Genomic DNA, 26,237 nt, shown 5'->3' with positions numbered 1-26,237 from the left:
ATGTTGGCTTTATGTCATAACAGTAAGTTTCCCAAAGCTGAATAAACAATGCGTCTCTTTAAATTAAATATGATTTCCGTGGCTTGACTACACTTTTAATACGCTAATATCCAGAGATTATGGCACAAATGAATGTTTTAAAAGTTAAATATAAGTTTTTCCTCAACACAGCAGCGTCTGAGGTAAACTAGAAGCTGAGTTTTTCCTCCGGGAGTTTTGTTTTCCACTCCTAGATGTTTGTTTTGCTCGAAAATGAAGTCACTCCATCTCCCGCCCGCATTCGTGTCCTTCCGTCGAACTTCGGGTGTTTCCGTACAGCTGCAGGAGTGACGTCATGCCACAGAGCGCCCCGCCCTTCAGACGAACCGTCAGGGTCGATTCTTCGGGATAACGTCTTCTCCACTAGCTCTTTGGGAAAAAACCTCACGGTAAGGAAGTTATTTCCACGTTTCCTGCTTGGTACGCCGATGTTGCGTTTTAAAACCAGTAAATGCTGATTTTCATTTTGTAGTTTTAAAGCTGTTTGTTCGGGTTTTTCGGCCCGGCTAGCAGCAGCTAACGGCTAACAGCAGCTAACAGCGACGGTGAAATAAAACGTCAACTATCGGTTCGAAGACGCTTTATTTGCTGTTTAAAGGTAATAAACTTGTGCAGGATGTGATGGAGGCTGCAGTTCCGACTCGTGGGCGTGTTTTGGTTTTCAGTGAGGGTTCGGATGGTACCGGGTTCTGCAGATTAACCCAGATTATTGGACAGATGTTCAATAAAAAATAAATGGTTTCCGGTCGGAAAGGAGCCGCCCAGGCCTCCGTCCATCACGCCGCCGCGTTAGCACCGCGGTTCTGGACAGCATGACCCGGATGGCCGGTCCGAACTGATACCAGCCAGTTTACTGGGAACCAGATGAGCCCGGATCTGATCCGCTCTGTTTGTCCGAACCGGGTCAGAGTGGGTTTAACCAGAACCGCAGAGCATCTGTATTCAGATAACGGCGTTAAGAAGCTGCAATGCCAGAGCCACAGCTAGGGGGCGCTGCTGCGGGTGAACTCATAGAGATGCCGTCTGATTCCCAGCAGAGGCGGCGCTAGAACAGATTGACCAGGGGGGCCGGGGGGGCAGGGTGTCATCATGGAGGAACAGATTAAAGTAAAAAGTAACAGGGTAATATTTTATTAGACGGCTTCAGATGTGTCCAGACTCCAGCAGCCGGGCCTGCAGGATAAACCGGACCTGGTTCTGACGGTCCGCTCTGCAACGACCCGGAGAAACCGTTAACTGGGTTATTCTCACTGTTTCCATGGAGACCTCTGGACCAGAGAGCCTTTGGTTCTGCTGTCTGGGTGTGGTTCTGACCCGGTTCTGATCCGTTCTCGTCACACCTTTACTGTCCTACAGACGGCTTGAGAGCTAACCGAGGTTCTTCCACCCCGCAGCATGGCGACTGTCCCTAAGCCCACACTGCAGGTAACAGCTGCTGGGTGTGTGTGTGTGTGTGTGTGTGTGTGTGTGTGTGTGTGTGTGTGTGTGTGTGTGTGTGTGTGTGTGTGTGTGTGTGAGAACAGGCAGCAAACACCTGGAAAATGAGGCGCATCCTGGGTTTCCAGGGTGGAAGTGAGGAGTGTGTTTCCAGGCCAGCGGTGGGGGGGCGGAGCATCCCTGCAGCAGAGGCTGGGCTTGGTTCTGCTGGGTTCTGCCCAGTCACTGCACTGCGTCTGACACAGCAGAAGAAGGTTCTGGTTCGGAGCGGAGCGGATCAGAACCGAGCCTCAGAGGAGGAGCAGCTGAGGACAGAGCCGCTCTGTGTGTGTATGCTGTGATTCTGGGTGGTGCCGACCCGGTTCTGTTCGCATGTTTCCTGTTGGGGTGAAACCTTTGCATGATGGAGGTTCTGTTCTGGTCGGGTTCTGATACAGCTGGGAAAGGTTCAGGTTTCCTCCTGCAGGCCGACGTTGACAGATTCCAGAGCTAATGCTATGCTAACAGCAGCCACCCTGCTGTTAGCATAGCCGTTAGCGCTCGTTGTTATTCCAGTGAGGAGCAGAGGTGACGTCATCCCGATAATGGGATGCTTTAGCTTCCTGTCTTTAGCATCAGATGATGCTAAAGACAGGACAGTCTTTAGCATCAGTCGGTTTCAGTTAGCATTGCTTAGCGCTGCTAGCATGGCTGACCTTCCCGGATGTTTCTATATCCATGTTATCTTTTCATTTAAAGAATACATCTTTTAACATTTAGCCTTCCTGTTAGCTGCTGAAGGTAACCATGGCAACAGAGGATATTGCTGCATATCTCCTGATGTCTGGACCCGACAGAACCTCCAGAACCTTCTGGATGATTTCCAGACTGATGGTGACATGATTAGCTGACTGAACCTCCTCCATTGAACTTCCTTTGCCTCCTGAGTCACTTCCTGCCCCCCTCCCTCCCCTTCCTCCGGCGCTCCCTGGGCGTCGCTGAAGTGGATCATCTGCTCCGCTGAGGCTCAGGGAGTGTCGGCGTGGACTTTAACATCCTCTGATTACCTCACACACCCCTCCATTATCGGGATGTTTGACCCGGTTAACGAGCTTCCTGCTCATCTGCTGCAGCCATTAGCAGCGCCTCCATCAGAAACCACAGGCTGCGGCCCGGAAAGTTTAGTGGAAGGAAACGGCGACGGGTTTGATGCAGAAACAGAAAGGGAGGCGCGTCTGTCTGCTGAGGGGGGGGTTATCTCCTGAAGCAGGGCGGGGGCCTGTGTGTGTGTGTGTGTGTGTGTGTGTGTGTTATCAGGCGCTGCAGAGCCGAGCTGCTCGCTGATAAACCTCCTCATGTTTCCTCTGGATGGGAACAGAAAGACCCCGCCTCACTTCCTGCTGGCCCAGCGGTCGGTTCTGAGCAGCAGCCGGTTCGGTCCGGTTCGGTCCGGTCCGGCCCGGCGGCCTGAGCCCACAGAGACGCTGACCGCTCACTTCTCTTTGTGTGGGACCTCGGCGCCGCTCACACTGGGGGATTTCCGGCCCCCCCCACTCCCCCCAGGCATTCATGGCATGTCAGCTGCTGCTGGTTGCTAAGCAACGGGAGAGGAGGGGAGGGGCCAGGGGGGGCTTGGTGTCTGGCCTTTCACTGTGGAGCCGAGGTTCTGGCCCACTGCAGAGAAAGCTCTGGTTCTGTAGGACGGGTCCCACTTCTCCACTGATCCAGACCTACAGGTACCAGCAGGTCCGGTTCTGGTTCTGATCCAGGAGAACTTCCAGCTCTCTAAATCAGCTCCTTCACGGTTTTCTGTTGCTCTGTTCTCATTAGTTCAGCTCCTGACCAATCAGCTGCGTTCACATGGCAGCATCGAGTGTTTTCATTGGACCTCCAGAACCGGACCTGTACCGCAGCTGGTTCTGGAGCAGACCGGGTTCTCATCCTCTCTGTTGTGTTCGTTGCAGAAAATGGACACGGTCGGAGTCAAAGTGCTGGAAACAGCCGAAGACATCCAGGAGCGCCGGCAGCAGGTTCTGGACCGGTACCGGCGCTTCAAGGAGCTGTCCATGGTCCGGCGCCAGAAGCTGGAGGATTCGTACCGATTCCAGTTCTTCCGCCGCGACGCCGACGAGTTGGAGAAATGGATCCAGGAGAAGCTTCAGATCGCCTCCGACGAGAACTACAAGGACCCGTCCAACCTGCAGGTCCGGTTCTGACAGGAAGCGGGCCTGGCCCGGCGCCGTGACCCGGGTCTGCTGCAGCTGACGTGTGTGTCCTCACAGGGGAAGCTGCAGAAGCACCAGGCGTTTGAGGCGGAGGTCCAGGCCAACGCGGCGGCCATCATCGAACTGGACAAGACGGGGAACCTGATGACCACCGAGGGACACTTCGCCTCAGAGACCATCCGGGTACGTCCCTCAGACTCCCAGCACCGTCCCGATCCGGGCCAGCCGGTTCTGGACGGGAACGGGCTGCTTCAGACGATCCCGGTTTGATTGTTGTCCCTGTCGGGTTCAGTCCTACACTCCGTACCGGACGCAGCAGAGGCCCATCGTCACCAGCGTCAACATGGCTGAGTACATCCAAGTGTGTGTTTGGACTGGAGTGGCTCCTCTGTGTTCTGACCCGGTTTCCCCGCAGCGCCTTTCCTCTCTTTAGTGTGACGAGCTCTCTGCTCCGCTCCGGTCCGGTCCGGTCGATCAAACACAAAAACAAATCAGTTGATTTGTCAGAACCTGCAGGAACACGACCCAGTTAGACGGGCCGAGCCGCCTGACGTAGATCTACAGAACTCAGAGAGGCTTTGTGTTTCCAGAGCCGCCTGGAGGAGCTGCACCGCCTCTGGGACCTGCTGCTGCAGAAGACCAAGGAGAAGGGCATGCGGCTGCTGCAGGCCCAGAAACTGGTGCAGTACCTGAGGGAGTGTGAAGACGCTCTGGACTGGATCAGCGACAAGGTCAGAACCGGTTCTGGTGGGAGAACCGCTTTGGGTCAGCAGAGCTCATCGCTTTATTCAATAAATCCATCTGCTGGATGGTTGTAAACATCCTGCAGCTGATGGAGCTTCAGAAACTGCATCAGCTGCAGCTGACGCCGCTGTGCTCGCCGTGCAGGAGGCCATCGTGACCTCTGAGGAACTGGGTCAGGACCTGGAGCACGTGGAGCTCCTGCAGAAGAAGTTTGAGGAGTTCCAGACGGACCTGGCGGCTCACGAGGAGCGCGTGAACGAGGTGAACCAGCTGGCCGGGAAGCTGATCCAGGAGGCGCACCCGGAGAACGAGCTGATCGTCAGGAAGCAGGAGGAGGTGAACGCGGCCTGGCAGCGCCTGAAGGGCCTGGCCCTGCAGAGGCAGACCCGGCTGTTCGGCTCGGCCGAGGTGCAGCGCTTCAACAGGTGGACGCCGCAAACCTCAGGACCAACGTCTTCTCAGGTGGGACCGCTCTCTGAGCTGCTGCTTCTGTCTGCAGGGATGTGGATGAGACCATCAGCTGGATCAAGGAGAAGGAGCAGCTGATGGCCTCCGATGACTTTGGGCGGGACTTGGCCAGCGTTCAGGCTCTGCTGAGGAAGCAGGAGGGTCTGGAACGAGACCTGGCCGCTCTGAAGGACAAGGTGGGACACATTCCTGCTGCCCCACATCCAGCTTTTCAATCCCCTGCTAACCCGCTTCCTGCTGTCAACCAGGTGAACACTCTGGGCGGGGACGCCGAGCGCCTGCAGCAGACCCATCCTCAGAACGCCTCCCAGATCCACCTGAAGAAGGACGAACTCATCACCAACTGGGAGCAGATCCAGACGCTGGCTGCTGAGCGCCACGCCCGCCTCAACGACTCCTACCAGTACGCACCGCCAAGCAGCACACAGCTAACCAGACACACAGCTAACCAACTAACCAGACATACAACTAACCAACCAGACACACAACTAACCAGACAGACACACAACTAACCAATCAGCGAGACACACAACTAACCAGACACACAACCATCTACTCGTGGGTTCAGACCACAAGTAGATTCTCTTTGCACCTTCCTTTCTTCTATTTCTTCCTCCCCTAGTTAGTTAGTTAGTTAGACATTGTCTCACTCAGACCATATCCTCCTGTCCTTCTGTCCTCCTGTCCTCCAGTCTGCAGCGCTTCACCGCAGACTTCAGGGATCTGACCAGCTGGGTGACGGAGATGAAGGCTCTGATCAACGCCGACGAGCTGGCCAACGACGTGGCCGGAGCCGAGGCGCTGCTGGACCGGCACCAGGAGCACAAGGTGATGCTCCTTAAAGCTGCAGCTGGTCAGAGACCAGAACCGGACATTTACTGAGCATGGGTCGGCTTGTCTCGTCTCCTTCAGGGGGAGATCGATGCCCACGAGGACAGCTTCAGGACCACAGATGAAGCTGGTCAGGCCCTGCTCAGTGCAGGACACTACGCCTCCGAGGAGGTCAAGGAGAAGGTGGGGGCGTCAGATCAGGTTAGAATGTCCAGTTTGTCCGTTGGTTGTGCTTTAACTGTGTTCTGTGTGTCTGCAGCTGGGGATCCTGGCCCAGGAGAAGGAGTCCCTCCTGGAGCTGTGGGAGGTCCGCCGGCAGCAGTACGAACAGTGCATGGACCTGCAGCTGTTCTACAGGGACACGGAGCAGGTGGACAACTGGATGAGCAAGCAGGAGGTGAGCAGGGCCACAGTCTGCAGAGACGGGCTGGATTAACTGGTTTAACTGGTGAACTGAACATCTCTGCAGGCTTTCCTTCTGAACGAAGACCTGGGAGACTCCCTGGACAGCGTGGAAGCTCTGCTGAAGAAACACGAGGACTTTGAGAAGTCTCTCAGCGCTCAGGAGGAGAAGATCACGGTGAGTCATCTCCAGTTTCCTCTGGACATCACTGACGCTCTGCAGGATCAGGTTGACTCATACCTCTGCTGCATCTCCAGGCTCTGGATGAATTCGCCACCAAGCTGATCCAGAACAGCCACTATGCTAAGGAGGATGTGGCAACGCGCAGAGACGCTGTGAGTCTTCTCCTTCCACCGTAGCTCTGAGCTCCAGCTGGAGGAGCCGAGTCGTGGTTTATCATCTCTCTCTGCTTCCAGCTCCTGAGCCGCAGGAACGCCCTGCATGAGCGCGCTCAGGCCCGCCGGGCTGCCCTGGAGGACTCCTTCCATCTGCAGCAGTTCTTCAGGGACTCTGATGAGCTGAAGAGTTGGATCAACGAGAAGATGAAGACTGCTACAGACGAATCCTACAAGGTCTGCTGCATCGCCTCTCTCCATGCCTCTGTTTGCTTCTTCAGCCTTGTTTTTCCATAATTTGTTCCCTATTCCACCCATCTGTCCATCAGTTTATGCTTCCATCAGTTTATGCTTCCATCAGTTTATGCTTCCATCAGTTTATGCTTCTGTCCTCTTCTTCCACAGGACCCGTCCAACCTGCAGGGGAAGGTGCAGAAACACCAGGCCTTTGAGGCCGAGCTGTCGGCCAATCAGAGCCGCATCGACGCCCTGCAGAAGTCCGGACAGGAGCTGCTGGACAGGAAGCATTATGCCTCCGCTGAGGTCACCGCCCGCATGGAAGATGTCAGCGCGCAGTGGAAGAAGCTGCTGGAGGCCACAGAGCTCAAAGGTAGCAGGAGCCAACGACGGCACTGCTGGTAGAGGGGCTTTAAACGGGGGTGAGGGTGTTTCCATGGAGACGGAAAGGAGTGTTTATCAGGTTGGATAAGAATGTAGAAAAAACACCTGGAGTCTGGAAAAATGTGAGAATTCCAGAATTAAATCATTGCTCCCACCATCCAGCCAGGGAATTATAGAAATATCTACGTTTAATTCCTAGGAGCGTTTACTGCTGAAGCTCTGAAATCGGCTAATCTGGGATTGGAGAGTAGAATGTGTGGAAACCTTTAGTGAGGATGAACGGCTTTGATTCAGCATCTCTGTGTTTTGTTCCAGGCATCAAGCTGCGTGAGGCCAACCAGCAGCAGCAGTTCAACAGGAACGTGGAGGACATCGAGCTCTGGCTCTACGAGGTCGAAGGTCACTTGGCCTCTGACGACTACGGGAAAGACCTGACGAGCGTCCAGAACCTGCAGAAGAAGCACGCCCTGCTGGAGGCCGACGTGGCAGCTCACCAGGTGACCCAGACATCCCAGAACCCACCAGGACTCGGCGCGTTTCCGTCTGTACAGGTCGGATCTGTGACCTCTCCTATGAATGTTCCCTCACCAGGATCGGATCGACGGGATCACCATCCAGGCTCGGCAGTTCCAGGAAGCCGGCCACTTTGACGCAGACAACATCCAGAAGAAGCAGGAGGCTCTGGTGGTTCGCTATGAAGCTCTGCGGGAGCCGATGGCGGCCCGCAAGCAGAAGCTGTCTGACTCGCTGCGCCTGCAGCAGCTCTTCAGGGACGTGGAGGACGAGGAGACCTGGATCAGGGAGAAGGAGCCCATCGCCTCGTCCACCAACAGAGGTATCAACCCCCAGATCTCTGGCCTTAGAGGCGGGTGCATGGAAGCCAACTTCACTGCTGTGTTTCCTGACTTATGGAGCAGTTAAAACTTGGTCTTTATATTAGAGAGATAATCTGAGTCTAGAGGAATGTTGAACTTGTAAGATCCCGGGGTGACCTTTTGGGTTCAGATAGAATAATGAGCAATAACTTCCTGTTTGTCTCTCAGGTAAAGACCTGATTGGAGTCCAGAACCTGCTGAAGAAGCACCAGGCTCTGCAGGCTGAGATCACAGGTCACGAGCCTCGGATCAAAGCCGTGACCCAGAAAGGAGAGACCATGGTGGAGGAAGGTACGTGGATTTAGATCCTCAACTTGCTGAAAACCTTCCAGCTTCCTCTCAGGGTGCTGATGGTCGGGATGCCGGTTCTCAGGTCACTTTGCCGGGGAAGAGGTGAAGGCCAAGCTGGGGGAGTTGCACGGACGTTGGGACACCCTGAAGGGCAAGGCGGGCCAGAGGAGGCAGGACCTGGAGGACTCCCTGCAGGCCCAGCAGTACTTTGCTGATGCCAACGAGGCAGAGTCCTGGATGAGGGAGAAGGAGCCCATCGTTGGGAGCCCGGACTATGGGAAAGACGAGGATTCAGCTGAGGTATGGCAGGATAGCAGCGGTTCGTTTGTTCCACAAAGAGACGGCGTGTTCTCACTCCGGGGTCTGGTCCACAGGCACTGCTGAAGAAGCACGAGGCCCTGATGTCAGACCTGACGGCGTACGGCAGCAGCATCCAGGCTCTGAAGGAGCAGGCTCAGTCCTGCAGGGTGAGTCTGATTGTTCCCAGTTCTGATCAGGTCAGGTCTGAAGTTTGGGTCTGTTGGATGACAGGTTGGGTTTCTGTTACGAACAGCAACAAGTGGCTCCGACTGATGACGAGACTGGGAAGGAGCTGGTTCTGGCTCTGTACGACTATCAGGAGAAAAGTCCACGCGAAGTGACTATGAAGAAGGGCGACATCCTGACCCTGCTCAACAGCACCAACAAGGTACAGAACCTCACAGGACCGGGCTTCCTGATAGGATTCCAGTGTTCTCTTTTCCTGAAGGATAAAATGCTGGGATCCAGATCCGATCCGGTCCTGGCTGTTTGGAAGTTTTTCTTTCAACAGCCAGACTATACAAGAGATGAGATCCGTCTGATTCTCAGGCTCCAGTCAGATCTCTTTTTCTGATGATCTGACTGCAGATCTTGGTTTGGTTCTGACGGGTCCGTGGTCCAGAACAGACTGGAAAAGACTGGAATGCACATGTCTGGAAAACTATGGAAAAATTAATTGACGGCTAGATAAATATCGGTTTTTCCATTCTTTTATTCCCTATTCCATCCATCAGTTTATGCTTCCATCGGTTTATGCATCCATCGGTTTATGCATCCATCGGTTTTTGCTTCCATCGGTTTATGCATCTGTCGGTTTATGCTTCCATCGGTTTATGCTTTATCCACCTCTCCCATCCTTACCGTTTTTTCAGGCTCTACATTTATATCCTGATCCCGACAGGAATACGACCCATGAATGTTTGTTTAGTCTTTAAAATGAGCTTTAAAAAGAGGACTTGGGGTGGGATGCTGTGGTGGCTCTGGGGTTAAATAGGGGTTAAGCAGTCCTCGACGCGGCCGTTGCAGGTTCGATTCCGGGCCTGGTGACCTTTGCCCCATGTCTTCCCCCTCTCTCATTAACCACTTTCCTGTCAATTAACTATCAAACAAAGGCCACTTGAGCCGATAAAACCTTTTTTAAAAAAAAAAAGAGGATTTGGGAATTGGACCTCCAGTTCTGCAGCAGGATGTCTGTCTGTGTTGGGAATGTTCCTTCTGTCTGATGTGGCTTTACGTCCCAGGACTGGTGGAAGGTGGAGGTGAACGACCGGCAGGGCTTTGTTCCGGCCGCCTATGTGAAAAAGTTGGACCCGACTCAGTCGTCTTCCAGGGAGAACCTGCTGGACGAGCACGGCAGCATCGCAGCTCGACAGGAACAGATCGACAACCAGTAAGAAATGTCTTTCCGTTCTTGTGGGCTTTCCTAACACATTCCTCCTTCCTGTGGGACCTAACTGGTCCCACCCACTAATGACTCGGCTCCTGGTTCTGTTTCTGTCTCCTCTTCTTCGTCTAACCCCTAACCTCGCCTCGCTGCGGCAGGCTCGTCACCAAGGAGCCCTGCAGCGTGTCTGTGCGCATGAAGCAGGTGGAAGAGCTGTGAGTAGGAACCGGCGTTCCGACCCGTTTCCCTGTGATCCGCAGCAGTTTAGCCTCAGATTCCCTCATGTCTGTGATCCTCCATCCTCATTTTCTATCCAGCAGCAGGATAGAAGGACATCTGTGTCATCCCATCGCTTTTTCCTACCATGTGAAGCAGAAACAGGGAAACATTTCAGGTCCTCTGTTGAATGTAGATGTTCGGTACCATCTCAAACCGGTCCGGTTTACCCAGGTTCTGCTGCAGCCTTTGGTGTTACGACCCGTCTAGGGGTGAAGGATCCATCCTCTTCAGATCTCGACACACACGAAGTTGAACAGTTTAAAATATTATTTATTTGTGATGGAGATGTTAGAAATGGAGCAAGTGGCTTCAGAGTGAGCATTAGCCGAAAACGGCAAACGAAAGGGAGCTGTCTGAAAATGAACGGAAACTTACCTCCCTAAGGCAGCTCATTCCGACAACTGCAGAACTTTGACAGGATGTGAACAAACGGTGGAGACGAGTGGAGGATGGAGCTCAGGAAGTCCTTTACATCCGTCACCAATTAGACGGCTCCGTCGTCTTCTGGGGAGCCAATCAGGGACGGGAACCTGCGCGCTCATGTTTGTATAATCGGCTTGAAGACGTCGGTCTTAACAACGGGCATGTCCTGCTCCTCCATCCAGGAAAACGGGTTAGATGGATCCATTCTTGATCCATGCTGAGCGGTTCTGCTGAGGTAATTGGAAAACGATGAGGTAGAGGTGCTCTCCAGGTGTTACCAGGGCAACTAGACCTAAAGTTGTCTCACCTCTCTGGATGAGGGTGAAAGGTCAGACCAACCTGTTGAGAAGGGGAATTCTGTTCCCAGAACCGCTGGCGTTCCTGCAGAGCGTCTGCATGGTTCACATCTCCTAAACGTTCGCATCGCTCCACCCATGTCGGGTTTAGAAAGTAAGAAACCTGGAGGGACTTTGGTGTCACAGCTGTGAAAACTATTCCTGAGTTAAATGGGAAAAGATTGTAGTTGGACTGCGGCACGTTTCATGACGGATCTTCTCCAGACTGAGGAGTTGGTGTAGATGCATGATGTCGGGGTCGCCGCTCCATGCCGGGTGTCCTTGTGTCCGTCTCCCCTGGTCCTGGCGTCCCTCTGGGTCTCTGCGCTGACGCTCCCTCTGTCTCCAAGGTACGGCACGCTGCTGGAGCTGGGAGAGAAGAGGAAGGACATGCTGGAGAAGAGCTGCAAGAAGTTCATGTTGTTCCGCGAGGCCAACGAGCTGCAGCAGTGGATCCACGAGAAGGAGAGCGCCCTGACCAACGAGGAGGTCGGCTCGGACCTGGAGCAGGTCGAGGTTCTGCAGAAGAAGTTCGACGACTTCCAGAAGGTTTGTTCAGGACCGAGCCTCCCAGTCCAGGTTCTGTCCAGGCGCTGATGTTCTGTGTTCCGCCCACCCATCCAGGACCTGAAGGCCAACGAGTCCCGGCTGAGGGACATCAACAAGGTGGCGTCGGAGCTGGAGTCTGAAGGCCTGATGGCGGAGGAGGCTCCCACGGTCCAGGCCCAGGTGAGCTGCAGCTGAGCTGTCCGGGTGACGAACCCGGCTGCCGGTTCCGTCTGACCGGGTTTGTCTCTTTGTGTCTGCAGCAACAGGAGCAGCTGGGATCGGCTCCCGGAAAGGTCCGGTTCTCCCCTCCTTCACGTCTTGCTGGTTCCTGAGGGAATCTGATCAGCTAATCGGTTTTTCTGTGTTCGACAGGATGAGTCTGACTCCAAGACGGCTTCGCCCTGGAAGGTAAGCGTGGTTCTGGTTCTGCCATCGGTCCGATCGCTCTGACTGAGCCCAGACCCGTTGCCATGGTTACTGCCCTCACCACATTGATCTGAAATGACAGGGTTTCAATCAGCCAATCGCTCCTGACTGCTGTGGTGTTTGTTTTTCTTGTTTGGTTGACCTTTGACCTTAGACCATACGACTGGGCGTCCAAACAACGGCTAACTTTAATACCATCAAGGTAAGACCCGACTGATCCAAACCCGTCCTGCATCGTCACCAGACACTAACCCGTAGCTCCGCCCCCCGACGCCTCTGTCCTTATATGGTCCTTCCTGTTGGTTCTGTTCTCACCCTGCAACCCGTCCTGCTGGACTCCATCTTTCCTGTTTCCTGTTTGCTCCTGGCTGTCAGCAGGTTCTTCCTGCTCTGCTGTGATTGGTTGGAGACCTGAGGAAGTGTCCCCACCCTTCAACAGGCTCCATTTTGAGTGAATTAACGTGGATTTGATGTGACAGAATAAAGGGGAAGAACATCCGCAGACTGAAGCTCAGACTCTCTGTTCTGTCACATTGAACCCGTTGGTGTTGGTCAGGGGGTTGTGGGTGTGAATACTTCCCCAGTGACGCAGTGGGACGATCCCAGTCTGACCAGTCTCTCCTGCAGGAGCTGAACAACCGCTGGCGCTCGCTGCAGCAGCTGGCCGAGGACCGCAGCAACATGCTGGGCAGCGCCCACGAGGTGCAGCGCTTCCACAGGTAACCCCGCCTCCTGGCGCCCCGGCGGCCAATCGGAGACCAGCAGCACCACTGAGGCGTGTCACTTCCTCTCAGGGACGCCGACGAAACCAAGGAGTGGATCGAGGAGAAGAACCAGGCGCTGAACACGGACAACTACGGCCACGACCTGGCCAGCGTCCAGGCGCTGCAGCGCAAACACGAAGGCTTCGAGAGAGACCTGGCGGCGCTGGGCGATAAGGTGAGGACCCGCCGTGACCCCCAGGCGACCCGCTGCCCCCCGGCCTTCATGCAGGCTGCTCCTGTCCGACAGGTGAAGTCTCTGGGCGAGACGGCGGAGCGTCTGATCCAGTCGCACCCGGAGGCCGTGGACGACATCCAGGAGAAATGCACGGAGCTGAACACGGCGTGGAGCAGCCTGGTGGGCCGCGCCGACCAGCGCAAGGAGAAGCTGGGCAACTCCCACGACCTGCAGCGCTTCCTGTCCGACTTCAGGTGGGACTCGGCCGGCTGATCCGTTATTCTGACGGCTAATCGCAGAAACGTTCTGACGACGGTTTCACTGATCAGAAGGAAAACGTCTCCTGGTGGCTGAAGGATTATAACAACTGTAACGATTTCCTGTAGCTGGATAGTAGAAACCAGCTTGGTGAGGTTCAGTGTGGAAACGGTCAGAACCTGGTTCTGATGAGCGGCTGGTTTCTCCTCCTGCAGGGATCTGATGTCGTGGATCAACGGGATCCGAGGCCTGGTGTCGTCCGAGGAGCTGGCTAAAGACGTGACGGGTGCCGAGGCGCTGCTGGAGCGCCACCAGGTGGGCGGAGCGCCTCCTGCCTGCGGTAAGCTGCCGGTGCGGTTCTGGTGACGGACTGTGGGCCTTGCAGGAGCACCGGACGGAGATCGACGCGCGGGCCGGGACCTTCCAGGCCTTCGAGCAGTTCGGCCAGCAGCTGCTGGCGCGCGGCCACTACGCCAGCGCCGACGTCCAGCAGAAGCTGAAGGCTCTGGACCAGGAGCGCGCCGACCTGGAGAAGGCCTGGGTGCAGCGCCGCATGATGCTGGACCAGTGCCTGGAGCTGCAGGTGAGCCGGACCCCGCTCGGTGCCGCCGGGCCTGGGCCGGAACCGCGCTGACTCCGCCCCCTCCTCGCCCTCAGCTCTTCAACCGGGACTGTGAGCAGGCCGAGAACTGGATGGCGGCGCGGGAAGCCTTCCTGGCCAGCGACGACAAGGGCGACTCGCTGGACAGCGTGGAGGCGCTCATCAAGAAGCACGAGGACTTCGACAAGGCCATCAACGTCCAGGTCAGTGAGCCGCCGGAGGTCCGGTTCTGGACCGGGTCTGGACCGGTTCTGAATCTGTTCCGAACTCGCTGCAGGAGGAGAAGATCGCCGCCCTGCAGTCCTTCGCTGACCAGCTGATCGGAGCCGACCACTACGCCAAGCCGGAGATCTACAACCGCCGCAACGAGGTTCTGGACAGGTGAGCTGTTTTTCAAAATAAAAGTCTCATGTACAGTAACAACTGGTGCCGTGTTGCTAATGGAGCCACAGCAGAATTTGGGTCAGGTTCCACAGACGCAAGGTCATTCTGCCAGACTTTCAAAATAAAGCTCCGTTATCCTCCACCTGGTTGAGCTCCTGAGCGGCGGCGCCGGTCTGAGCGGATCGGAAACGGCCTCAGCAGAAGTTTTACCGCAGACGGTTCTGGATCAGGACGGCTCCTGTTTTCCAGGTGGCGCCGGCTGAAGGCCCAGATGATCGAGAAGCGGTCCAAGCTGGGGGAGTCCCAGACGCTGCAGCAGTTCAGCCGGGACGTGGACGAGATCGAGGCCTGGATCAGCGAGAAGCTGCAGACCGCCACCGACGAGTCCTACAAGGACCCCACCAACATCCAGGTTGGTTCTGGTTCTGGTTCCGGTTCCGCTCTGAGCCTCATCCTCCCTGTAACCCGTCTGAACGCCTCTCTCTTCTACCCTCTCTAGCTGTCCAAGCTGCTGGTAAGTTGTAGTCGTGTCTCACTAACCAGCAGTCGTTCCGTCCCGTTTGGCTTCCTGTGTAGATCCCAGCGTTTGTCCTCCATCAGCTCTCCGTTTAGTTCGGTCCGTTGGTTCTGCTGCCAGTTTAGACCCATAGAGGAGAGAGAGTCCGCTTTACGGCTGCTTCGGACGTTCTCAGAACCGTGCTGATGGTTCTGCCTCAGCTCGGTCCGGAGAACCAGATTCTGGACTCATGTCTGGTCTGATATGAAGTGAGACGGACGGACGGATCGGAACCAGAGCTGCACCACATGTTGCATCGTCGTCGTCCAGATGTGAAGCCCGGATGTCCGGGCTGACGTGTCGTCATGGCGATGAATGTTTGCCTCATGTGGTGCGGCTCTAACGTGAGTCCAGTCGGTTCTGACCCAGAAGCAGCTCGAAGTGACTCTGTGTGTTTTGGCTCCATCATCAGTTCTGCTGCCGATGTTGTTTTGTCCTCCGTGTCCATAAATGTCCTCTGTGTCCATAACGACGTCCGTTAAAGTCCCAGAGCGTCCGCCGTGAACGGACCGGGCCGAGCAGAGCCGTCTGACTCTGTGTCTGTGCCGCCAGAGCAAACATCAGAAGCACCAGGCGTTTGAGGCGGAGCTGCACGCCAACGCCGACCGGATCAAAGGCGTGATCGACACCGGGAACGCCCTGATCCAGAGAGGAGCCTGCGCCGGCAGCGAGGACGCCGTCAAGGTGACCGGACCCGACATCCGACCCAAAACACTGGACCCCAGTTACTCTGTGGGATGGTTTAGGAAGTCCAGTCTGTGGGCTCTGTCTGCAGGCGCGGCTCAGCGCTCTGGACGAGCAGTGGCAGTTCCTCGTCAACAAGTCGGCAGAGAAGAGTCAGAAGCTGAAGGAGGCCAACAAGCAGCAGAACTTCAACACCGGCATCAAGGACTTCGACTTCTGGTTGTCTGAGGTGAGGCTCTGCGGTCGGAGCAGAAACGCTGGGCAACGCGGTTAGCGCTACGCTAACCATCCTGATGACGTCTGCTCAGGTCGAAGCTCTGCTGGCCTCCGAGGATTACGGCAAAGACCTGGCTTCAGTCAACAACCTGCTGAAGAAACACCAGCTGCTGGAGGCCGACATCTCTGCTCACGAGGTACCAGTTGGTTCTGTTGGGCGTTTGTGTTCATCAGATGGGAAACGGACGAACAAAGGAGACGATTCAGAACTTGGGAGGATGTAGAAAACCTCCCAACCTGTTTGGGGCCCAACGTGGGGCCAATTTGAACGCTGCCTTGACCTGATCCGTGTGGCTCCTGCAGGACCGTCTGAAGGACCTGAACGGTCAGGCCGACAGCCTGATGGCCAGCAACGCCTTCGACACCTCGCAGGTGAAGGACAAGCGTGACGCCGTCAACGGCCGCTTCGCCAAGATCAAGAGCATGGCCGCCGGGCGCCGTGCCAAGCTCAACGAGTCGCACCGCCTGCACCAGTTCTTCAGAGACCTGGACGACGAGGAGTCCTGGATCAAGTAAGACCTGGAGCCTCTGCTCCTCAGCTCCAGAGGTCACCTTCACTGACCTCTGGTCAATGGGGGGAAGCGGTCACCTTCACTGGCCTCTGGTCCTCTGGGGGGAACCGGTCACCTTCACTGACCTCTGGTCCTCTGGGGGGAACCGGTCACCTTCACTGACCTCTGGTCAATGGGGGGAACCGGTCACCTTCACTGACCTCTGGTCAATGGGGGGAACCGGTCACCTTCACTGACCAGAGGGTCAATGGGGGGAAGCGGTCACCTTCACTGACCTCTGGTCCTCTGGGGGGAAGCGGTCACCTTCACTGGCCTCTGGTCCTCTGGGGGGAACCGGTCACCTTCACTGACCTCTGGTCAATGGGGGGAACCGGTCACCTTCACTGACCAGAGGGTCAATGGGGGGAACCGGTCACCTTCACTGACCAGAGGGTCAATGGGGGGAACCGGTCACCTTCACTGACCTCTGGTTAATGGGGGGAACCGGTCACCTTCACTGACCTCTGGTCCTCAGGGGGAACCGGTCACCTTCACTGACCTCTGGTCCTCAGGGGGGAACCGGTCACCTTCACTGACCTCTGGTCAATGGGGGGAACCGGTCACCTTCACTGACCTCTGGTCCTCAGGGGGAACCGGTCACCTTCACTGACCTCTGGTCAATGGGGGGAACCGGTCACCTTCACTGACCTCTGGTCAATGGGGGGAACCGGTCACCTTCACTGACCTCTGGTCAATGGGGGAACCGGTCACCTTCACTGACCTCTGGTCCTCAGGGGGAACTGGTCACCTTCACTGACCTCTGCTCTGAATCCCTTAGGGAGAAGAAGCTGTTGGTCGGATCGGAGGATTACGGACGTGATTTGACGGGAGTTCAGAACCTGAGGAAGAAGCATAAGAGGCTGGAAGCCGAACTGGCAGCTCATGAGCCGGCTATCCAGGTAGGTCCTCCTGACCTCTGACCTCTTGGGTCAGGCAGGGACAGCAGATGTTTTTCCTGACTTTGGGATGTTGTTCCTCAGTCGGTGCTGGACACTGGGAAGAAGCTGTCTGATGACAACACCATCGGTCAGGAGGAGATCCAGCAGAGGCTGGCCCAGTTTGTGGACCACTGGAAGGAGCTGAAGGATTTGTCTGGAGCCAGGTCAGAGGTCATGATTCGGAGAGCCTGACCTCCTGGAACGGCTCTGAAGCTGTTTGCTTCTGGTTCCAGAGGGAAGAGGCTGGAGGAGTCGCTGGAATACCAGCAGTTTGTGGCGAACGTGGAGGAGGAGGAAGCTTGGATCAATGAGAAGTTGAACCTGGTTGGAGGCGAGGACTACGGAGACACGCTGGCGGCGGTGCAGGTGACTTCCTGTTCCTGTCCGGGTCACTTCCTCTGATCCCAGAGGCCTTGAGCTGCTGCCTCTTCCTCCTCAGGGCCTGCTGAAGAAACACGAAGCGTTTGAGACGGACTTCACGGTCCACCGGGATCGGGTCAGCGACGTCTGCGCCAACGGAGAGGAGCTCATCAAGAAGGTCCGCTCCCGAGTCCACAACGGTCAGAACCGGTTCCCCTGCAGCACGAAGACCAAACTCTGCTCTGCTCCCTTCAGAACAACCACCACGTGGACAACATCAGCGCCAAGATGGCCGCCCTGAGAGGGAAGGTGTCGGAGCTGGAGAGGGCGGCGGCCCAGAGGAAGGCCAAGCTGGACGAGAACTCGGCGTTCCTGCAGTTCAACTGGAAGGCCGACGTGGTGGAGAGCTGGATCGGTACGGACCTCCAGAACCTCCTCTGGTGCTGGGCGGGGCTGGCTAGGAAGGGGGCGTGGCCAGAACCAGAACCGGGTTCTGAACGTTGTCCGTCTGCTCAGGTGAGAAGGAGAACAGCCTGAAGACGGACGACTACGGCAGAGACCTGTCCTCGGTCCAGACGCTGCTCACCAAACAGGTGGGTTCTCCTCGGAGCCTCCGCTCCTCCTCTCTGCGTGACCCCTGACCTCTGACTGCACCCTCTGCAGGAGACGTTCGACGCCGGCCTGCAGGCCTTCCAGCAGGAAGGAATCACCAACATCACGGCGCTGAAGGACCAGCTGCTGGCCGCCAAGCACGTCCAGTCCAAGGCCATCGAGGCGCGGCACGCCGCCCTCATCAAGCGCTGGAACCAGCTGCTGTCCAACTCGGCGGCGCGGAAGAAGAAGCTGCTGGAGGCGCAGGAGCATTTCCGCAAGGTGGAGGACCTGTTCCTGACCTTCGCCAAGAAGGCCTCGGCCTTCAACAGCTGGTTCGAGAACGCCGAGGAGGACCTGACCGACCCGGTCCGCTGCAACTCCCTGGAGGAGATCCGGGCGCTGCGCGAGGCCCACGAGGCGTTCCGCTCGTCGCTGAGCTCGGCCCAGACCGACTTCAGCCAGCTGGCCGAGCTGGACCAGCAGATCAAGAGCTACCAGGTGGTGTCCAACCCCTACACCTGGTTCACCATGGAGGCCCTGGAGGAGACCTGGAGGAACCTGCAGAAGATCATCAAGGTCCGGATGGAACCTCCGGCTCCGGCGGGACCGGGTCGGCCCGGCATCACGGTTCTGGTTCTGTCTGTCTGCAGGAGAGAGAGCTGGAGCTGCAGAAGGAGCAGAGGAGGCAGGAGGAGAACGACAAGCTGCGGCAGGAGTTCGCTCAGCACGCCAACGCCTTCCACCAGTGGCTGCAGGAGACCAGGTAGGTCCGGTTCCGCTACGCTAGCAGCAGCTAGCAGCTCCATGCTAGCAGCAGCTAGCAGCTCCATGCTAGCTGCTGCTAGCATCACAGGCTACAGCGATCATGAGTCTGAAACGCTGCAGCTGCTCTGGAAAAGTATTCACACCTTTTGGTCGCATCGCAGGAAACCAATCCAACGCAGACACACACCGCACTTTTCAGTTCAGCATCATTTCCCCCCCCCCCCTCTGGTTCTGAAACGCGTCGGGCATGATGCTGCCACCGCCTGGCTCGGCAGCGTGTGGTCGCCATGGCAACCAGGCTGCTGGGTTGATGAATGAAGAAACTGAAAAAGTTTTTATGTCATTAAATAAATAAGTTTATTTAAAAATGCGTCAGTTTCACATCCAATCAGCATTCAGGGTTCAACTCGGATGAAGAAGCTGGAAAGTTAGGTGGAAGGAAAAACTCTCTGCTTCTACAGTGATTTAAATTCCTTTATTGATTTATTTAGATGTTTTTCCTGATCAATGTGTCGGATCCGATCCACCTGCTGCTGTGGTTCTGATCCGGTTCTGTTGCCGTGTTGCTAACCGCCTCTCTCTCTCTCTCTCTCTCTCTGCCGCGGCGGCTCATCCAATCAGGACGTATCTTCTGGACGGGTCAGTATCTCCTCCTCCTCTATGAATGTGTGATGATGATGATGGTGGTCAGCTTGACGTGTCCTCTTCCTCCTCCTCCTCTTCCTCTCTGTTAGCTTAGCTTAGCTTAGCGTAGCGTCGGGTTTTCTGTCTCTATCAGTACCAAGTAGCTGATGATCTTTCTGGAAGGTTCAGCTGGTTCTGGTTCTGGTTCTGATCTGCTCGGCACCTCCCTGCTAACTAGCCCCACCCCCTGTCAGAACCCGACCCGGACCTCGGCTCGTCGACCCGGTCTGGACCAGAACTTCTCCAGAGGTTCTGATCCAGACCGTCCTGGAGCTGAGGTTTGGATCCGGAGTTCTGGTTCCGACCCACTAACAGCTGCTGCATGGTTCTGGTGTTTGGTGTGGACGTGTGGTGGAATGTGAACGTTCTGGTTCTGATCCGATCTCTCGCCGGGTCTCAGGTCCTGCATGGTGGAAGAGTCCGGAACCCTGGAGTCTCAGCTGGAGGCCACCAAGGTGAGCAGCTCACACGTATTCACACCACCGACTGCCGGCGGTTCTGACCCGGTAGCGTGACCTTTGACCCGATGCAGCGGAAGCACCAGGAGATCCGGGCGATGCGCAGCCAGCTGAAGAAGATCGAGGATCTGGGGGCGGCCATGGAGGAGGCTCTGATCCTGGACAACAAGTACACGGAGCACAGCACCGTGGGGCTGGCCCAGCAGTGGGACCAACTGGACCAGCTGGGCATGAGGATGCAGCACAACCTGGAGCAGCAGATCCAGGCCCGGTACGGCAGAACCGCTGGTGGCGCCGATAACGGCAGCTAATAACAGATAACGACTGCTAACATTAGCTAACGGCTGCTAACAGATAACATTAGCTAACGGCAGCTAATAACAGATAACGACTAACATTAGCTAACGGCTGCTAACAGATAACATTAACTAACGGCAGCTAATAACAGCTAACTCCAGATAACGACTGCTAACATTAGCTAACGGCTGCTAACAGATAACATTAGCCAACGGCAGCTAATAACAGATAACGACTAACATTAGCTAACGGCTGCTAACAGATAACATTAGCTAACGGCAGCTAATAACAGCTAACTCCAGATAACGACTGCTAACATTAGCTAACGGCTGCTAACAGATAACATTAGCCAACGGCAGCTAATAACAGCTAGCGGCAGCTAATAACAGCTAATGGCTGCTAACATAACATTAGCTAACGGCTGCTAACGGCAGCTAATAACAGCTAGCGGCAGCTAATAACAGCTAATGCTGCTAACGGCAGCTAATAACATAACATCAGCTAACGGCTGCTAACAGCAGCTAATAACAGCTAGCGGCAGCTAATAACAGCTAATGCTGCTAACGGCAGCTAATAACAGATAACATCAGCTAACGGCAGCTAATAACAGATATCAGCTAACGGCAGCTAATAACAGATAACGGCAGCTAAGTCCAGATAATGACTGCTAACGGCAGCTAACACCCTGTATCTTTGTTTCTGTGCAAATTTAGACATTTTAATGTAAATTTGGCTTTGTAACTTCGGGATAAAGATTGGCTCTAAGGGCTGGGTCGGTCGGGCTGGGGTGCGAATGTAAATTTGACCTAAAACCGTCTCAGTGCTGCCCCCTATGAGCCACTGCAGTTGAATTTCCCTTGGCTTGTCTCTGCACACGTCTAAAAAACACCCAAGCAGCATCTTTTTGTCATAAAGTCGCTGTGAAATGGGCCACTTGTTGTTTGTCACGTTACTGAAACCCCTTGGCTCCGCCCCTCTGACCCATTGGCTCCACCCCTCAGTCTCTCTGGCTCCGCCCACTCTGTTTGGGGGCGGGGCTAATCAATGACCAGAAGAACCACTGATCTGTTGCTGTTGTTGCAGAAACACGACCGGCGTGACGGAGGAGGCGCTGAAGGAGTTCAGCATGATGTTCAAGTAAGCTAGCGGAACCAGAACCGGGCTGCTTGTTCCCGGGTCGGTTCTGACCGTTCCTGGTTTTGCTCCAGGCACTTCGACAAGGAGAAGTCGGGCCGCCTGAACCACCAGGAGTTCAAGTCGTGTCTGCGCTCGCTGGGCTACGACCTTCCCATGGTGGAGGAAGGAGAACCCGACCCGGAGTTTGAGGCCATCCTGGACACGGTGGACCCCAACAGGTGGGTTCTGGTTCTGGTTCTGGCCCTGGAGCGGCTCCGACGGCTCTGCTTCCTGACCGGTCCGGCTCCGTTTCAGGGACGGGAACGTGTCGCTGCAGGAGTACATGGCCTTCATGATCAGCCGGGAGACGGAGAACGTCAAGTCGAGCGAGGAGATCGAGAGCGCCTTCCGGGCGCTGAGCGCCGAGAACAAACCCTACGTCACCAAGGAGGAGCTGTACCAGGTGAGCGCGGCTCCGCCGCGGCCCGGTTCCGGCCCGCGGGCCCGGCTCACGGTTCTGCTCTCCCCTTCCAGAACCTGACCAAGGAGCAGGCCGACTACTGCCTGTCGCACATGAAGCCGTACCTGGACAGCAAGGGCCGCGAGCTGCCGTCGGCCTTCGACTTCGTGGAGTTCACGCGCTCGCTGTTCGTCAACTGATCCCGCCCCCCTGGCCCCCGCCGGCCAATCGGAGGCGCTCCCCGCTCACGATGCATGTCCAGAGCCGCTCGCCGTCTGTCCTATTTAACTGCTTGTAGTGAAACTCTTAAACTGTGTGCTTCAATAAACGCTACTGGTTGCCATGGAAACCGACTCTTTATTTCCCAGTTAGCCCGGAGGCTTCACCCGATTGGCCGAGAGGCCCGTCAATCCGCCACCTGATTGGCTATCTGCTCCAGCTGCAGGCTCTCTGCGGGCCGCTGCTCCGTCAGGTCCGAGCTGAGCCTCCAGACGCCGACCGACCCGTCGGACCGCCCCGCCGCCAGCAGCCGGGGGTTCTGGCCGTTGAAGGCCAGGCAGGTGGCGGCCCGACCCGGAGCGCCGTCCTGGATGGTTGCTGCGGGTCGCAGGGACTTCCGGGCCAGGTCGAAGATCTGGACCTCACCTGGAGAGCAGAGTTCAGTCAGGAACCGGCCGGGTTGGTCTCCAGTTCGGCCGGTTCCGGTCGGGCTCACCTGGCCCGGTGGCGGCGGCGAACACCAGCGGCCGGCTGGGGGACCACTGCACCTGGAAGACGTAGGAGTCCGAGACCCGGACGGACAGCAGCGGGTCGGCCTGCAGCAGCGAGCGGACCTGGACCAGGCCGTCGGTCCCTGCGCTGGCGAACAGGTTCCTGCAGAGACGAGTCGGGTCAGACAGAGTCACCAGAGCCCGGTGGGTCCGGGTCGGGTCGGTACCGGTGGAACGGCGAGCAGTGGACGGAGTGGACCGGGCCCCCGGACGGCCTGAAGGAGAACACGGCCGGCGCCCTGGGGGTCACGCTGCGACCCTCGGAGGTCACGGCGGCCGGCGTCTGGGAGGAGAAGGAGCAGCGGAGCAGCAGGCCGCCTTCGGACCCGACCAGGAACGTGTCCGGGTCCCACGGAGACAGAGCCGTCGCCGTGACGCCCACCGTGCTGCTGCCGCCGCGGACCTGCAGGCAGAACCAAACCGGGTTAGCAGCGCTGCTAAGCGCTAACAGCTAAGCTAAATAAGTGTTAACCTAGCGCTTTTTGCTAACTTGGAAACCGTTTAGCGCACTTAGCTTCCATTAAATTAATGTTTCTAAGTAATAAAGCCATAATTTACTCTAGTTAGACGTTTATATACATGCTCTTATTCTGAAGTCTGTTCACAGCATTTCCTGTTTTCTCTTGCTGTAACTTTATTTAAAACGAGACGAATAACGGGAACAAAGTGAAACTGAGACTAAGATCCAAACAAAACGTTAGCATTAGCATTAGCTTCCAAATTTAGCTGGTCATCAGAACCAGGAAGGAAAGTCCGGATCAGGACTTTGGTACCAGAACCAGAGTCCGGTTTGGTTCTGGACTCACCTTCAGACTGGCGCTGTGGGGAACCTGCTGCTGTACGAAGGCGTACGCAGCGACCAGAACCATCCTGCCTTGGTCCGGGTCCACCGTCCACAGCAGAACCCCGCCTCCAGAACTGGAGCTCAGAACTCCAAACTCTCCTTTCTTCTCCAGCGGAACCCAGAACACCTGCGAGCAGAACCGGGCCGGCGCCACATCAACACAACACGATGGTTCTGCTGGGTTCTGGCTCTGCCGGGCTCTACCTGATACACCGGCTCCCTGTGGCTGTCCGCTGACATCCCGGTCTGGGCCAGAACCGGGTCCTGAGTCCGGCTGGTGTCCCACACCACCACCTCCCCGCTGAACAGGCCTCCTGCAGGAACAACGCACAGACCGGTCAGTTCTGGGCCGGCGGCGCCGAGGCGTCCGGTTCCGGTTCTGTGGACCTGCGATCAGCGCGGGCCGCTCCGGGTGGCAGCACACGGCGGTGACGGCCGCAGGAACGTCCAGAACCAGGTCCGGCTGTTTGGGCCTCAGGCTGCGGCGGTCCAGGTTCCACAGGCAGACACACGACTTCTGGTTGGTCCAGTCTCCGTCGTCGGTTCTGTTCGGGGAAACGAGTCCAAACGGGTCGGTCACAGAGAAATTTAATTCCTGGTCGGAACCTGGGAGGGAGGCAGCATTTATCGGATGCTAACGCTAACGTGCTAGCTTGGCCTGTGTGAACGTACCGACCGTAGGCGCAGGCGATGACCGACCCGGTGCAGCTCCAGGACACGGCCGTCACATGCAGGCCTTGTTCCTGAGCGCCGGGGTGTTCAAGCCTGTGGACATGGGAGACCTGCAAACATCACATCCCGTCATCGTTATCCACTAATGTTCCTCCGTACAATCCAGATGAAAGCATGAAACTCTGAGGAGACGCTTCCTGGCATTCAGGTAAACAGTGAAGCAATTCCAATCTCACCAGTTCCTCTTTTGTTGTGTGGATTTGATTTCTCAAGTTTTTTGGGGTTTTTTGGCCAATCAGGGCTTCCGTAAATATACCAACTTTAATATGGAAGCCCTAAAGAACACATAAAAAATACTGTTTTGGAAAGACTTTAAATTGTATTATTTTGTTATCTGCAAGTTAAAAGAAAGATTTAAAAAGTTCCTGAAACTGTTTTTTTTTTCACTCTATGGAATACTTTCCCCCCAAAATGTCAGCAAGGAAAACACCCAAAAGCAAAGTTTTCAAGGCCTTTCTGACTATAAAAACACATAGACTCATAAACTAATTACTTTTTGAAGATTCAAATGTCATTAGTCTTTCATCTGCATGTAAAAATAAAGTTTGAAGACTAAAAACGTCTTAGGAATATTTTGATTTTGAGAACTTTTCTTTTCCTGAAAGGCCAGCAAAAAAAAGAGTGATGTACAAAATATGAACAACTTCTCAATCAAGTCCTTCTTGTCCCCTTTTTTTTTTTTTTTGCCTTTCAGGGCTTCCATAGTTATTTTTATCGCCTTTCAGAGCTTAAATAGTTATTTTTTGCCTTTCAGAGCTTCCACAGTTATTTTTTGGCCTTTCAGAGCTTCCATAGTTATTTTTTGCCTTTCAGGGCTTCCATAGTTTCTTTTTTGGCCTTTCAGAGCTTCCATAGTTGTTATTTTTTGCCTTTCCGAGCTTCCATATTTGTTTTTTTTGTTGTTTTTTTTGCCTTTCATGGCTTCCACAGTTTGTTATTTTTTGCCTTTCAGGGCTTCCATAAATTTTTCTTTTTTGGCCTTTCAGAGCTTCCATAGTTGTTATTTTTTGCCTTTCAGAGCTTCCATGTTTGTTTATTTTTTTTTGTTTTTTTTTTGCCTTTCAGGGCTTCCATAGTTATTTTTTGCCTTTCAGAGCTTCCACAGTTATTTTTTGGCCTTTCAGAGCTTCCATAGTTATTTTTTGCCTTTCAGGGCTTCCATAGTTTATTTTTTGGCCTTTCAGAGCTTCCATGTTTTTTTGTTGTTGTTATTTTTTGCCTTTCAGGGCTTCCATAGAACAGCCATTGTTGATGTATTTTAGTTGCTCTAAAGGTTTTTTCCGCTCACCTGTTGGCTTCTCTCCTCCCAGTTTGCCCGGAACCCGTCAAAAGCGTGACTCCTGGAGTTCTTCTCCAGCTCCCGGATGAGCAGCTCCTCCACGCGCCTCAGGAAGTCCACCAGCCCGGGTGGATCAGAACCAGAACCACTGACGGCTCGCTTCGGGTCCATCTGCTCCTGTGGTTCCGTCTGGGTGAACCTGGAGGCTTTGGACCCGGTCTGGACTCCAGCATGCTCGGTGGTCACAGCGGGGGTCTGACAGGCTCTCTGGAACAAACGGAACCAGAACCGGGTCACTCAGAACAGAACCAGATCTGCTGCGGCTGACCTCTCGACTCTCACCGACTCTTGCGCCCCCTGCTGGGGTTTCCTCCACACCGACTCCACCCTCACAGGGTCCAGATCTTCATCAGCGAACATCTTCACGGTTCTGGTGTCGAAGTTTCACCGGATCCAACCGGAACCGAACCGAAAAACAGCCTAAACTCTGCCTGTCGCCGCCATTTTCAGCGCAGCCGGCGTCACCATGGTGACGGCCTTTACCAGATCACGTGATCGAAACAAAGACCCGGATCAGTAAAAAAAACCTGAAATAAAACAGGAAATAAGATGATTTAGCTCAGATTTTCTGAAATAAACCAGTTTAAACCCCAAACACGAGCAAACGGAGGAGCTTCTTCAGCTTCTAGCTTAGACGTTTGAACCGAACGAAGCGAGTTGAAGACGCCGCGTCATTTCCGCTTCCGG

The 26,237-nt window shown here is 55.4% G+C and overlaps 2 protein-coding genes across 6 annotated transcripts; one reads left to right on the top strand and one right to left on the bottom strand.

Annotated features, from left to right (window-relative positions):
- Positions 1-275: 275 nt before the first annotated feature.
- On the top strand, positions 276-22,214 carry sptan1 (spectrin alpha, non-erythrocytic 1). Of its 5 annotated transcripts, XM_008424843.3 has the most exons (55): positions 276-428; positions 3,420-3,659; positions 3,738-3,863; positions 4,271-4,411; positions 4,569-4,849; positions 4,924-5,068; positions 5,141-5,295; positions 5,585-5,720; positions 5,805-5,906; positions 5,983-6,120; positions 6,193-6,303; positions 6,384-6,461; positions 6,543-6,698; positions 6,867-7,071; positions 7,398-7,579; positions 7,674-7,917; positions 8,126-8,248; positions 8,331-8,548; positions 8,623-8,715; positions 8,802-8,936; positions 9,790-9,938; positions 10,091-10,147; positions 11,320-11,518; positions 11,594-11,698; positions 11,779-11,811; positions 11,891-11,926; positions 12,099-12,146; positions 12,572-12,663; positions 12,739-12,883; positions 12,956-13,137; positions 13,357-13,456; positions 13,527-13,724; positions 13,799-13,945; positions 14,020-14,123; positions 14,376-14,538; positions 14,626-14,640; positions 15,235-15,366; positions 15,458-15,595; positions 15,675-15,779; positions 15,946-16,154; positions 16,972-17,092; positions 17,174-17,295; positions 17,365-17,497; positions 17,571-17,669; positions 17,747-17,906; positions 18,008-18,084; positions 18,155-18,661; positions 18,736-18,848; positions 19,472-19,489; positions 19,935-19,989; positions 20,067-20,263; positions 21,373-21,426; positions 21,498-21,644; positions 21,721-21,868; positions 21,940-22,214. In XM_008424843.3, exons 2-55 carry the CDS (start codon positions 3,423-3,425, stop codon positions 22,063-22,065), a joined length of 7,440 nt encoding a protein of 2,479 aa, XP_008423065.2. In that variant the 5' UTR covers positions 276-428; positions 3,420-3,422; the 3' UTR covers positions 22,066-22,214. The 5 variants fall into 5 exon arrangements, with proteins under 5 accessions (XP_008423065.2, XP_008423068.2, XP_008423067.2 ...); XM_008424846.3 differs by lacking the exon at positions 10,091-10,147; XM_008424845.3 differs by lacking the exon at positions 12,099-12,146.
- On the bottom strand, positions 19,068-26,237 carry dync2i2 (dynein 2 intermediate chain 2). The gene is made up of 9 exons (XM_008424842.3): positions 25,833-26,237; positions 25,500-25,757; positions 24,152-24,261; positions 23,867-24,024; positions 23,684-23,793; positions 23,442-23,606; positions 22,803-23,038; positions 22,581-22,738; positions 19,068-22,510 (listed from the first exon to the last, which is right to left on the bottom strand). The coding sequence occupies exons 1-9, from the start codon at positions 25,908-25,910 to the stop codon at positions 22,272-22,274; spliced, it is 1,512 nt and encodes a 503-aa protein (XP_008423064.2). The 5' UTR covers positions 25,911-26,237; the 3' UTR covers positions 19,068-22,271.

This window comes from Poecilia reticulata, chromosome 12, assembly GCF_904066995.2.
Source record: "Poecilia reticulata chromosome 12, P_reticulata-male-v2, whole genome shotgun sequence".
In the NCBI taxonomy this organism is placed as follows: Eukaryota; Metazoa; Chordata; class Actinopteri; order Cyprinodontiformes; family Poeciliidae; genus Poecilia; species Poecilia reticulata.
Note: the sequence above shows the minus strand (reverse complement) of the source record. Positions and strands in the feature narration are given on the sequence as shown.

Coding starts and splice junctions, on each gene's coding strand:
- sptan1 (XM_008424843.3), top strand. CDS start 3,423: ATGGACACGGTCGGAGTCAAAGTGCTGGAAACAGCCGAAGACATCCAG. Junction 21,427..21,497: donor GAGTTCAGCATGATGTTCAA/GTAAGCTAGCGG, acceptor GTTTTGCTCCAG/GCACTTCGACAAGGAGAAGT. Junction 21,645..21,720: donor GACACGGTGGACCCCAACAG/GTGGGTTCTGGT, acceptor GCTCCGTTTCAG/GGACGGGAACGTGTCGCTGC.
- dync2i2 (XM_008424842.3), bottom strand. CDS start 25,910: ATGTTCGCTGATGAAGATCTGGACCCTGTGAGGGTGGAGTCGGTGTGG. Junction 23,794..23,866: donor GCGGCCCGCGCTGATCGCAG/GTCCACAGAACC, acceptor TTGTTCCTGCAG/GAGGCCTGTTCAGCGGGGAG. Junction 22,739..22,802: donor CACTGCTCGCCGTTCCACCG/GTACCGACCCGA, acceptor TCGTCTCTGCAG/GAACCTGTTCGCCAGCGCAG.